General features: G+C 36.1%; 1 protein-coding gene across 3 annotated transcripts; it reads right to left on the bottom strand.

Annotated features, from left to right (window-relative positions):
* Positions 1-4,730: 4,730 nt before the first annotated feature.
* On the bottom strand, positions 4,731-13,055 carry LOC4350063 (uncharacterized). 3 transcript variants are annotated; one of them, XM_066305480.1, is made up of 15 exons: positions 12,973-13,055; positions 11,853-11,917; positions 11,337-11,592; positions 10,575-10,803; positions 10,329-10,479; positions 9,972-10,157; positions 8,922-9,089; positions 8,745-8,800; positions 8,186-8,240; positions 6,608-6,647; positions 6,189-6,511; positions 5,936-6,067; positions 5,693-5,841; positions 5,511-5,579; positions 4,731-5,112 (listed from the first exon to the last, which is right to left on the bottom strand). In XM_066305480.1, the coding sequence occupies exons 3-15, from the start codon at positions 11,497-11,499 to the stop codon at positions 5,037-5,039; spliced, it is 1,797 nt and encodes a 598-aa protein (XP_066161577.1). In that variant the 5' UTR covers positions 11,500-11,592; positions 11,853-11,917; positions 12,973-13,055; the 3' UTR covers positions 4,731-5,036. The 3 variants fall into 3 exon arrangements, with proteins under 3 accessions (XP_066161577.1, XP_015616470.1, XP_066161578.1); XM_015760984.3 differs by having other exon boundaries at positions 11,853-11,993; XM_066305481.1 differs by lacking the exon at positions 11,853-11,917.
* Positions 13,056-13,380: the final 325 nt, after the last annotated feature.

A 13,380-nucleotide genomic window follows, 5' to 3' on the forward strand; every position in this document is an offset into this window, starting at 1 on the left:
GTTTTAGGAATAAAAACCACTCCTGACAAGTTTGCCGAAAACAGACCGACGTCTGATGGAAGCAGTAAAAACCGATGACTTTTGATCAAAATAATTACCCACAGCCCAACATTGCATGGCTCGTGAGTTGTGATATATACAGGGCCCAGGGACAGGGACAGAGCTAGAACGAAATGGTGAAGGATGGCACTTACTTTACTCTACTTTAGACTAATTTTAGACTGATATGAACACTTGAGTTTGGATTGAGGTGGTGCATATATGATGAAAATAGACGAATTATAGCTAAAAATATTTTCTTGATCAGATTTCTAGGCACCCCCTCTTCTACCTAGCTTCACCCCTGAAAATATGGCAAGCCTAATTTACTCTGCTGAAAAAGGACGGTACTACTATCAGGGACGGGAGATCATGATTTTAGAAATACCTCATGGTTTAAGCCTTAAATTGAAAAAATATATCTTATTTAATTTTTCATCGATAAGATATTAGTGTAATGTTTGAATACCACTATCAAAAATTATGTGCCCGCTCTGATACTACTAAGAAATAGGAAAATGCATATCACATTCACATATGGTTGCATCGGTGCTGCTACTAGTAGCTAGTGGAAGTTGACCGTCGACGTTGAGCAAAGCGTGTGGGCTGCAGGACTTGGATTGGACGGTCCAAGAAGACGACCGGCCTAACATAACAGCGACTGCAGCAGCAGCCAACAAGCAGCTGCTCTCTGCAGCAGTGTGTACATACATTCAAAATATAACAACTGCTGTAGGATTTTGGGCTGCAGCCGATCGGCTGGGCTGGACAGCTGCAGCCCAAAATGCCGCAGGCAGCTGAACCGATCAGCCCTTGTATTAATTGGATGGGTTGGGCCTATTACTTACTCCCTCCATCTTAAAAGACAGTCATGAGTTTTTTGTCTAATTTTGATGGTTCGTTTTATTTAAAAAAAATAGTATTTTTGTTGTTATTAGATGATAAAACATAAATAGTATTTTATTTGTGACTTATGTTTTTTAAATTTTTTCAAAAAAAGTTAAATAAAACGAATAATTAAAATTGAATACGGAAACTTATAGCTACGCTTAAAATGAGACGAAGGGAGTAGTTGGAAGTATCTGTTGACTTCCTATTTACCTCACGGGATAACTTCTTTCACTGATTGAAGGGCTTGTAATGGCTTACTACAAGAGACACAAAGGTAACCTCAAGAAGACCGTCACTAGCTGCAACTAATAGTATGGCTACTTGTCGAATAAAAAAACTAAAGAAACTGGAATGTCCGAATACCATTCGTAACCCAAATCAAAGAACTCGACCCCAGGTTCATTTTCCCTTGCCTTTTCCTTAAATACTAGTATGATTTTGAGGAAGAAATTTTGTTGTAATCTGTGATCACTTTTGTATTTGAGTATCATACAGATGTCTATCAGAATCTCTGCTACCACAAAAAAAAACTTTAGTGGTGGTGGTGAGTCGTGAACAATCCAACGGTTGAATATTTTCCTAGGATCCTTGTCATCACCGCACCAGTCAACGCCCCTCCCAGAGCCATGGGCGGTGGAAATCCTAGCTCCCAAAGTTGGCGTCATTGTCGCAGGCGCCACCGCTGTCACCGCAGCTCCCCGCACCGGATCTATCATCGTCAAGGTCATCCACATCGCTGAGGTCCCAGTGCCTAATCCGCCGCCGTTGAGCTCCCCATCGAATTCAGCGGGTCCCTTAAGGAGGCGCTTGCGAAAATCAGATTCTTACATATGGCTTCTTATGAGGCCCACTTGCGAAAATAACTTTATTTTTATGTATGGTCTCATAAGATGACCACATTTTAGCAAGCGTGACTTGACCCACCCCGGGTAACTGATTGTTGCATGTGGACGACCATTACAGCTCGCCTAGAACCTGTAGTGGGCCTCGTCCGCAAAAATCAATTCTGTTGATAGATATAGAAACAATGCTCTACTGAAGTACAACTTTTACATACACATATGAGCTAACTAACAGGAGGGCCAATGGGTGCGTTGTTGATAAATACATTATTTTTCCGTTGCAAGAGCACCCAGAAATACACCATATCTCTGTAAAAAAGAAGTTCTAAAACAAATAAAATAAAACCGTAGAGAGGAACCCGATGATATATAAAATCAAGGAAACTTGTCCTACTTGATACTAGATGAAGAACACCGACAGTGCGTCGAGCAGATCGTCGGTGATCTCCTCATCCTCCTCCTTGTCCACGACCCAGTCCAACGCCATGGCTTTGTGCAAGTCTTCCAGATCACGGGGGATGTAGGTGGCAGTGAGCACCTCCTCTGACTTGGTCTCTCTATCGCTACTCGCATCTGCGCCACCGATCTCCTCTTCCATTCTAGGGTTTCGTGGATGGGGTCGAAGCACGGCGGGGGGTTAGGGAAAGCAAGTTTTCGAAATCTTGACACGAGGAAAGTGGGTGGGAGACGTAGAAGAAAAGCAAGGGACTCTCTCTCTCTGGGCCGGACCGGTATGGCCCACTAGAGTAGCGAGACACAAGGCCCAATAAGCGCCAAGTTTTTTCTTTCTCTCTCTTCCTCTCTTGATCGACTATGGAAATCAAAGCGCCGTTTGTTCCATTTTTACATGCGCAATCACAACAATGTTTATTTTGCTTTAGGGTAAGTACAAATGATATGGACTTTTAGTTAATACTCATGTAGAGGATATCATTCTACAATAATTGAGACAACAAAACCTTTTATAACCATTAATGCACCAATATAATCTTTTATTACTCTTCTTTCCTTTTCACAACCCCAAATGTTTCCTTTAATATATGCTAAGAGTCGATTGTAAGCCATGATTATACATAGCAATGATATTTCTCTTCGTTTTCTTCTCTCTTCTATGTTACCAAATTTATTTGCGTGGCAATGGAGAGAGACCGTCAATAAACATCATTGTACATACCATTAAGATGATGGAAATTATCCTTCATCACCAATCTGATGGAAAATATATCTCTCTATATCTCTACTTAAAAATGGAGTCATCATCCTTCAGTCATATCCTTCCACCGTGTGCATGCACGCGTGTGTATATACATAGCCATTAGATCTAATGTTTTATTCACAACCACACTTATATGGACCTGGCCCGTTACAACGCAGGGGCATGTTGATAGTATACTAAGTGGAGTCGTCTTTTCCCCAACATCGTACTTTCGCAAATAAAAGACTTGCTAAAAACCATCTCATCTTAAAAAAAACAATAGTGTTTTCTCTACTCCTTTTAAAACAGAGTTGTTTTCCTCCTTCCCAACCATCTTAGTTTCCCAAATAAAAAACCGTCTCAAAAAACCACCTCATCCAAAAAATACAACTTCAAAAATGGAGTTGTCTTCTTCCTTCCCCACAATCCTACTCTCCTGAATTAAAAAAACCATCTCAAAGAAACCACCTTATAAAGAAAATGACAATGTTTTCTATACTACTAAAAAGTGGAGTCGTTTTCATCCTTCCCAATCATCGTAGTTCCCCAAATAAAAAAAACCACCTCATCCAAAAAAGAAACCATATTTGCACGCGAAAATCAACCAAAAAACTAGATTAAAAAAACAAAACCCTATAATTCCAATCTTTTTTTCATCCCTTCTCCCACCGCACGCGTAGCACATCCGTCCTCTCCTTCTCGTATTGTGTGCACAACCAATGCATGAATAGACCACGTGCCATGTCTTTTGATTTTATATTTTCATTTGGTATCAATAATTTGGTTTTCTGAATTGGTATCGGATTTGAGTTTTTTAACTGGTATCAAGATTTAATTTGATATTTTTTTTCATTAGCATAAATAATATAAAGTTGTGTGTGTTGGTTTCCAATTGGTATATCATGTTACACACAACACACCTCATGAATGCAAAGAGATAGGAGGAGCTCTGGCATTTCTCATAAATACGTGCATATGAGTTTCACTTCACATGTCCATAATAACATTTAGGAGGTGCTCAAACTAACCTTTTCGGATTCAAAGTCAAATATTATCAATTTGTTTGTAAACTTTAATCGTGTTGTCATCAACAAACACCGTAAAATAGATGGAAATTGCAAGTGCATCTAGGCCCCATATTGGATTATGGCTAATTGATGACAACATTCCATCAAGATTCTACTTATGCTGGTAATCTGAATTCACCCATAGACATATCCCTTTAACTGAGAGAACAACATATTTGAATACCAGATGACTCCGTGGTGTCTGCCCAACTTTATCCGCACAATACCCACAATTTATATGGAGTAGGGATAACAAGAATGAACACAAGCCCAAACCTTTCGCTGTCATGGCTGGCAAGAAATTAAAGTCGTGTTGGTCCTTGGCTTTTATGGGCCCATGCTGAATTGAAGTTGTACCGACTAATCTCGAGGACCACTCGTCAATACGAGATACCAAGGGCATTAAAGATGGGTCTTTGGCTCCATTGGTGGTGTGGCCCACTCTAATACTCTCAACTGAAATTAATGCATGCTTCGACGCAATCCACAAGATACAGTAGGTCCAATACACATAAAGGACCATAGAGAACAAATATGCCTTGGTACAATCTGAAGGAAATTTACAGTTAACTGCAAGAGCGAGCGGGTTGTGTGGTCCAATTGCGAGATTTCAATATCCGGTTAGTTTTACCACAAAATTCCGCATAAGAATTAGAATTTACGTGATCATGTATTGGCTAGATCTGATTATATAAGTTTTGAAACTATAAACTCTGTTTTATTTTTGCTCGACAGAAATATTTTCAGAATATGCTGGGACTGTTAATTCATTCAAAAAAGAAAAAAAAGCACTGGGATGCAAAAGGAATGAGAAAAAACAAAGTTTGTTTTCTTAATACAGGTAATATCCACTACGTCAGATTACAAAACTTTGGTTATCCAAGTCTTCTCTCCACGTTGCTCATTTAGTCTTCTGAATGAGTTAATTAAGCGCAGTACCATTATCTGTCTCCAATCCAGTCTGCCTAGCTTGACACCAACCCTCCAACAGTTTGAATATCCTTATCTGTTGCTGGGACCAGGCTTTTCATGGCGAATTTCAGTAATCACTAATCCAGCATCATGTCCAATCACAACTCTGCAACAGTAAGATCATTTCAAAAAGAACTCTGAATTAAATAAAGAATGCAGAGCACATCCTTAATGCATAGTGCATCATACATCTTTGTAGTCACAGAAGAAGAAAAAAACATGCCAGCTACAAATGTTAAAAAGAGTTCATATGGTAAGGTGTGATGACAGTTTTTACACAAATAGACAATTGCAGCAAAGGCAGATCTTCTACTTTAAAACTCAAGAACTGAGTTAACAAATTTGAGGAAAAGATAAATTTTAATTTCAACAAATTTATCAAAATTGATGTTTTCAGTCAAGATTATTTTGATTTACACAATTGCACTTGCAGAAGTTTTATCAGGGAAGCAGTAATATTCCCAACAATCTAACATCAAGATGAATACCGTTTTAATTACTCACCGTTTTGAGCCCTTCAAACAAATTATAGCAGTAACTTGTCCGAGCTCAAAGTCCAGTACACCCTCAAGCCTAGAAGATTATGAAAAACAATGTCATCTCTGAAACTTTCGGACAGAAAAAACATGGCAAGATCACATCTAAATCCTAGAAGTTATGTGTTGGGCGCAGTTAGATGTACTTACTTGAAGGTTATGGAGTTCCACAGACGAACTGTCTCATCATTTGAACCTGTAAGTAGTATTGGAAGATCTGGATGGGAACAAACACAGGTAATGCAATCCGTATGTCCTTCAAGTGTTTGAACACAAGTCCTTCTCTGGCAATCCCAGATCTGACATAACAAGATGAATTGCATTGCAATAATATTTCCAAAAAAATGATCTCAACTCCTATGAAAATATTCTTCTTTAGTGAAGATGCCTTACCTTGGCTGTTTTGTCCCAGGAACCAGTTATCATGTACAGTTGATTGCCTCGAGTAAAGTAATCCAAGCAACTCACTATATATCCGTGCCCAGACAATGTGAATTCATGACGGGAAGAACGGATATTCCAAACCTGTATTTTTTTTTCATTAACAAAAGTATACATATGTTCGTGTTAATAACCTACACTCTAAAATTGTGCTTACCAAATTGACTGGAGCTAAACGAAAATAAGAAATAAAAATTCATTGTACCTGTGCATCCTTCAAGCTCGCAACAGCAAATTTATGTGTATCTTTTGGGTTAAATTTTATTTGATATGCTAGGCCATGGAGGTCAAATGTCTTAATGCACTCCCAGCCCTTGTTCCAGTCCCACAGCTTGATCTGGTCTTGTGAGCCTATTGACAGTAGGTAAGGCTCAGTTGGATGGACATCCAAAGTTGTGATGTTCCATACATGAGCTTTGAATCTCTTCACTTGCTTTACTGGGGACTCATATGTGTAAACTCTTATGAAACCATCTTGATGTCCAACCACAAACCATTGCTTTCGCGCGATGAACTTGGCCGCGATAACTGTAGAGATGGAGTTTGTAAATAAGTTAGCATTGTTGTGATTTGTGACACTATGTTAAAGACTATGCATGATCAGTAGCAAGTCATGAAGCATGCCTAGTGGTCCATATGAGCCTTGAATCAGGTTCACTGTTTCCTGTGGACAAATATATGGGGAAAAAATCTTAGTTCTTGAACATACAAAAGCATATTTCAACTTGCTAAAATTTTAAGCATGAGATAACTTATGATGAATTCTATTTACAGTGTGTATAGTATATACTCCCCCGGTTTCATATTAGTTGTTTCACTTTTTTCTTAGTCAAACTTCTTTAAGTTTGATCAAATTTATAGCAAAATATAGTAATATTTTCAATACAAAACAAACATTGTATCAAAATATTTTCAATGTTAAATTTAATAAAACTAATTTGGTGTTGTGGATGTTGCTATTTTTTTCTATAAACATGATCAAACCTTAAAAACTTTGATTAAGAAAAAAGTCAAATGACTTATAGTATGAAACGGAGGAAGTATATTTTTAAATAACAAAAGATGTTTCTTTTTTACATCCATGGCTTCTTTATCAGAAATATAACCAAATATTAGTCCCTCGAGAAAACATATATCTAAATATTTGAATTAAAAAACAAGTTATTGAGAAACCTAGGACCTCACACTCCATACATAGCCACTTTACTATCCCATGTACTATGAATCACCTTGTTTTGCTTACAATATTTCTATTAGTATGGTTATTCAGTTATGTCAAGTTACCTCTATGTGAGTTGACATATTATGAAACTAGATATTAGTGAATAACTATATTAAAGGAAATATTGACCTCATAACATTAAAGGAAATATTGTAGGAATCCCAAATAACTTTGGTTGACCTCAGTCAGAATTAAAATGATTTTTCTAAGAATTTGTAAATATCAAGCATTTTCAAAGAATAAGTAAACAAATAATAAAAAAAGGATATGGAGGCTTGTTACAAATGTTTGAGCCCTTAAAAGACCTCAAATGAAAATAAAAACATTAAAGTACAAAGCTATCTCACCGAGAGTCATAATTTTCATATAAGTTTGTTCTAATCCAACTTCATATGAAAAGGTTGTGATTTTTTTTTTTGGAATATGATTGTTTCCACTTTTTACAGGTGATTAAATAAATAGATTTGAGACATTGTAACAAGTGTTTGAGCCCCTAAACGATATGGAATGAAAAAACATTCAACTATATCGTTGATAGATAAACTTTTCATAAAAAGAATGTTGTTTTCATCCGACTTCATATAAAAAGTTATGATTTTTTTTTCATTGGGATAGGGTTGTTTCCATTTTTATATGCGGTTAATAGATAAATATGAGACCTTGTATTGTAATGAATCTTTGAGTCCCTATATGATCTCAAATGAAAAAAAAATCAACTACAATGTAGATTTCGTCTAGAGCTATAATTTTCATATAAAGTTTGTCTGACTTAATATGAAATAGCGAGGATGGCACCCACAAAAGTAGTTTTTTAGTAGTGAATGAAATGAGGTCCTTTTTCCTGATCCTTAAGGATATTCTGTGAGATACCACACCAGCCATTTTGTTTTAACATGTACTACTTGGTATTTTCCTAGTATAGCGGTAGCACAAATTAACACTAAAGTAGCATATGCAGCTTACCGAGACTAAACTTATACCTGCGTATTACAGTTCAAGATGTCAACTGAGCCAAACATATTGCTCGTCAAGATCCTGTGTACATAAGAAGAACTTTACTTATAGCAGATGTTTTACAGCTGCTTCAAGAAGGAAATATAGTAGTGTTCAAAGATAGTAAAAGAGAAACAGGTCTAACCTGATTTTGTGTACCCTAACTACTATTGTAGCATAAGCGCATAACCGAGTAAAAGAACTTTCATAAGGAAAATAATGAGAAACATAACCATTGTTTAAGTCATTTGTCCTCTACTTCACTTTTTCAAATAAAAAAAAACATAACAATTGTTAAATGAAAATTTACACATCAGTATATTTCCCCATAATTTTTATTTTTGTTTTTAGCTCTAAAATAATATGGGGTCATGCCAGTTGTCAAGTGTATTTACCATCAAAGTAGTGAACTAATACACAAACATTTTTTCCTTTTCTTTTGGATATACACACAAATCTTGGTTTCGTTTGTTATTATGGAGAAAGACTAGAACATATGCAGTTTATCTCCTCTCAGACCCCAAAAAAGAAAGACTATTCACATACCATGGCTCTGATGGATGCACATCTCTTGGAAAATCAGGATGTTCCATTGGGATGATCTGATCAAATGAAACAACAACTGAAGTTAACGAAATAATAAAATGAATGGTTTTTCAAATATGATAAAAGTATGCAACCGGCATGGTTTCAGTGTAAAAAAACAGCTAAAATTAATTTCACCTGATCTTCCTCCTGGTCCTCCTCTTTCTCTTTGGAACATGATTCGTTATGGTGATCTTGGTTTTCTCTGGTCTCATTTAAGTTCAAATGGCTTGCCAATTTGCTCTCAAGGTTGATAGACTCGTTGTTGTATGAGGGTAGCTTCTCCAAGGCATGGTCTATCGGCAGCTAAATAAGGTCAAAATTAATGAAGTTAATATAAAGAGTAAATTTCATAAAACCCTACCTATTATGGTCCAAGTTTCACAAAACCAGATGAACTTTGGCACATGGCACATAACCTCAGGTGTTATGGTCTTAACGTTTCACAAAACCACATTACTAACCATTTTGACTTTGATCTACCACACTTTTGAGTTCTACAATCGCATCTCAAAATTATGAGCATTTTATCCATCATATAAATGTTACAACCGCCTTTACTATTTTGATGTAGCAATATGTCAAAATGGTAAACGGTATGGTTTTGTGAAACTTTAGGACCATAATTCCTGTGGTTATATGCCACGTGTCAAATTTTATGTGGTTTTGTGAAATTTAGACCATATTAGATAGAGTTTGATGAAATTTACTCTAATAGAAATGCTACAGTCGGTGAATAAATATGAGTTCAACATATATATGCATGTTTTCCTTTCAGAAAAAAAATGCAAATACATGTTTGCGATACCTAGCTATGAAATTGTACACTCAGCATGATATGAAGCAGGTTTGATGGTAGAAAACTGGAACTGGTCATTACACGTTTGGTCCCCTAGATTGATTACTGTGATAAAAATGCAATTCCAAGACGCAGGGGAAATAGTGAAACAGAGGATGTTGATTTGTGGCAATCCCTAATAAACAAGGAATATACTATGAAAATGAGTGTAAACTCATCCCTTGATACATCATAATTTTTTTTGAGTAAATCATTATATTATCAAATAGATGATGAATACGATACTGCCGCATCGACGCAAGTAAAATTATTCCACTGTATTCGTTTATGAAGGACATTGCACTGTTACCTATTTATAAACAAAACACATGCTAGTAATGATTAATTACCTCACCAATTATATCTTCTTTCTCATTAATTTGATTGATGATTTCCAATATATTAGGCCTATTTTCCCTATCAATTTCCAGGCATTTCAGTGCTATCTCAGTGCATGTCTTTACTTGCTGGCAATATGCTTCCAGTAAGGGACCATTCCTTCTTGTCTGTAACCTGTTTTTCCATTTCCCTTGTACCTGTGAGATTAGAATATATATAAAGATGAAGAACTATTCAAACGAAATAGAATACTCCCTTCGTTTTGAAATGTTTGGCATTGGATAGTTCATTTTTAACTAACCAGCGTCACAAAAAAAACAGAGAGTTGTTTAGTTAGAAATAAACGTTGGTTCTGAACTCCTGATTACTTGATTGGTAAATTCTAGGGAAGGCATTTTCGTGCTTCTGAAGCGTCCTGTAGGTCCTGCAATTATATCTAGCATTACAGCGCCCAAGCTGAATATGTCTAACTTGTTTGATATTTCTTTCCTCTCTATGTATTCTCGTGGCATGTATGGGCTGCAAAGGGACAAATAATACAATGAATTTCATATAAATCACATTTCTTATTGTTAGAAAAAGATTCATTCAAATGAGTTATATATTCAGCTTACAGAGTCCCAACAAGATTTTTTGTGATCATTGTTTTCTCTTCAGTGATGAACCTAGACAAACCAAAATCTGCAATTTTTGGCACCATGTTGTTGTCTAGCAAAATATTGGCAGGCTTTAGGTCCAAATGGTAAATAGGTGGGTTCATTTCCACATGGAGATGTTTTAAACCCTCGCATGTCCCTTTAATAATTTTGTACCGTATGGGCCAGTCAAGACCATCATCTTCATCTGCAAAGGTAAAGATATATCAACAGAATGCAAATGCATATGACTAATTTTCTTCCAAGCTGAAGATGTACTCCCTCCAGTTCCATAGTACATGTCGTTTTGGATAATAACGTAGTCTTAGAAACACTTTTTTTTTTCTAAACCAAAGTTTTTAAGTTTGATCAAGTTTATAGAAAAAATATAGCAATATCTATAACATAAAACATACTATAAAATATATATTCAATGTTAGATTTAATGAAACTAATTTGATATTGTAAATGTTGTTATATTATTCTATAAACTTTATCAAACTCAGAAAATTTTGACTTAGTCAAAGTGACTTATAATATGGAACGGAGAAAGTACAATAAATATATGATTTCATTACAGTGTCTTTCAACATTAATTTATACATTTAGTTTCCATGCTTCTAAAATAAACATTTTAAAATTCATTCATAGTCAAAGTTCAAATAATTTAAACTTAGCCTTATCCAAAACAACAAATATTATGGAATTGGGGGAGTACTAGGACTGAGAGCAATGTCTTACCAGAAAGATAGTTTTCAAGGCTCCCCCGAGGCATATACTCAAAGCAAAGTGCTCTATCTATGGTTGCAATCAAAGCTAGTCTTCCTTTAGCCAGTCCAGTTGTATATTTTATTTCATAGCAGTATCCAACTAACCGTATAATGTTTGTATGGTTGGCCATCATAAGGTTCCCAAACTCATTATTGAATTTATTATCGTCAAACCCTTCCGTGTGAAGAATCTTCACCGCAATTTTATCTCCATTTTTATGCTCTCCCTGTTAAGTATCTAGGGTCAGTACTCAAAACATCATAAAAGTGGTGCAGGGTTCTGTTTGCTTTGTCGTTAGACTTTTACTAGAAGTAAGTTTTATTTGCAACAATAAAAAGTGGTGCATGGTTGATTGCTCACCTCAGTGTTATTTGTGCAAAACATGCAGTGCAGGCTTATTCTTATTTAGAAATTAGAACCCACTACATTGGTTTCGCCCATTATTACAATAAGTTGGTTTACATACCAAAGTTGACTTTAACTTACCTTATAAACTGTTCCATATCCACCTTTACCAAGCTTTCGCTCCTCAGAGAATCCATCTGTAATTTCTTTTAACAATTGGTATGGTACATTAGTTGGATTCATAGGTGAATTTGTAACTTGTCCGTGTTACCAATCTCTCTTCTGTATGATGAGAATAAATAGTAATAAGTTTTTTAGAATAAAGACTAATAATTAGACAAGTTTAGCATCCTTGAGAAGGTATCAGGAGGTGCCACATTTTATAGTATAAAACTTGATACCTACACCTATGAGGTATCTCAAAATAACAAAACTTTGGTACTTACAGATAGTTTGTCAAGTGCTATAAAATTTCCCTAATAATTTACTCGTTCTATAAGAAAGACTGGAGTTAATAGTAGCACTTTAAATCTTAACTGAAATTTCTCAAATCCTGGATTAGGGTATAGACTAAATGTGAATGAAATTAATACAGAGAGAAAGTTCAAAACAAGCCCTCAGATGTGCATCATTTGGAGAAAAATTGAATGAGTTTTTACCTAGTTTTGTTACCCCAACAACTTTCATCTGAACTCATAGCCAAGGCCGTGTGTGAAAATTCGAGTGAGTATACTAGTGGAGAAAATCTTAGGCTTTGTATTAAAAGGCAAAATGAAAGGGAAAAAAAACAGTCTCTACAGTGCTCTCTATGGGCCAACGGAAGGGTTGTATGTGAATGTGCCAATGGAGCAATGATGGACGTATCATACGAGGCTTGCAAATGTGAGATCGATTCGGTTGTGATGGACTCTGTTTTAGAAAGGAGAAAAATAACTAATGAACGATGATATGGGAAGTACTATCATACCCTCACAAATTGACGGTGTAGATCGTTTCTACTACTATAGTAGAGAGCACCGTATATAAAGACTCAAAAAGAAAAAGAAAAGACCAATAGATCAAGCTTGTCTATCCATCAATTGAGAATACCATCAGTAACCATGATAATTAATGGCCAAGTTCATCGATCGTGAAGCATACGACTTAACTTAATTAGGCTCCTAAATCTAGATAAAAAAACCCAAGCTAGGAGCAATTGAACAAATTGCATGCCTTTCACTGGAAGCAGTAACTAATCAATTGATGATTAATTAGCACTAACCTGGTCCACCTGGAGATATATTTGACGATCGCCTAGCTTCTCGAGAGGCTAGAGAGGAGGAGAGATCAGGCTCAATCTATCGCAGGAGACGAGAGGAGGATGAGATGATTATATAAACCGCACTCAGGCCGGCGCCGTAGACGACGAGGAGGAGCCAGCTGTAACGCAGATTTGCTGCAGGATTGCTTGACTGAGGGTGGGTTCAATTCGCGAAAAGAAAAATTTTTAGGTGTCATATCGAACATCGGATGTTTGATCAGATGTTGAAAGGGGTTTTAGACAAAAATAAAAAAACTAATTTTATAAATCACTGAAAACCGCTAGACGAATCTTTTGAGCCTAATTAAGCCATCATTAGTACATATGGGTTATGGTAGCATTTATGGCTAATCATGAACTAATTAGGCT

Source organism: Oryza sativa, chromosome 11 (assembly GCF_034140825.1).
Source record: "Oryza sativa Japonica Group chromosome 11, ASM3414082v1".
Taxonomy (NCBI): domain Eukaryota; kingdom Viridiplantae; phylum Streptophyta; class Magnoliopsida; order Poales; family Poaceae; genus Oryza; species Oryza sativa.

What these genes read in the sequence shown, in the direction of transcription:
- LOC4350063 (XM_015760984.3), bottom strand. Translation starts at nt 11,954, where the DNA reads ATGAATCCAACTAATGTACCATACCAATTGTTAAAAGAAATTACAGAT. An exon ending in AGGACCAGGAGGAAGATCAG is followed by an intron (nt 8,801 to 8,921) that starts GTGAAATTAATT and finishes TCATTTGATCAG; the next exon opens with ATCATCCCAATGGAACATCC. An exon ending in TGGAACTCCATAACCTTCAA is followed by an intron (nt 5,580 to 5,692) that starts GTAAGTACATCT and finishes ATAATCTTCTAG; the next exon opens with GCTTGAGGGTGTACTGGACT.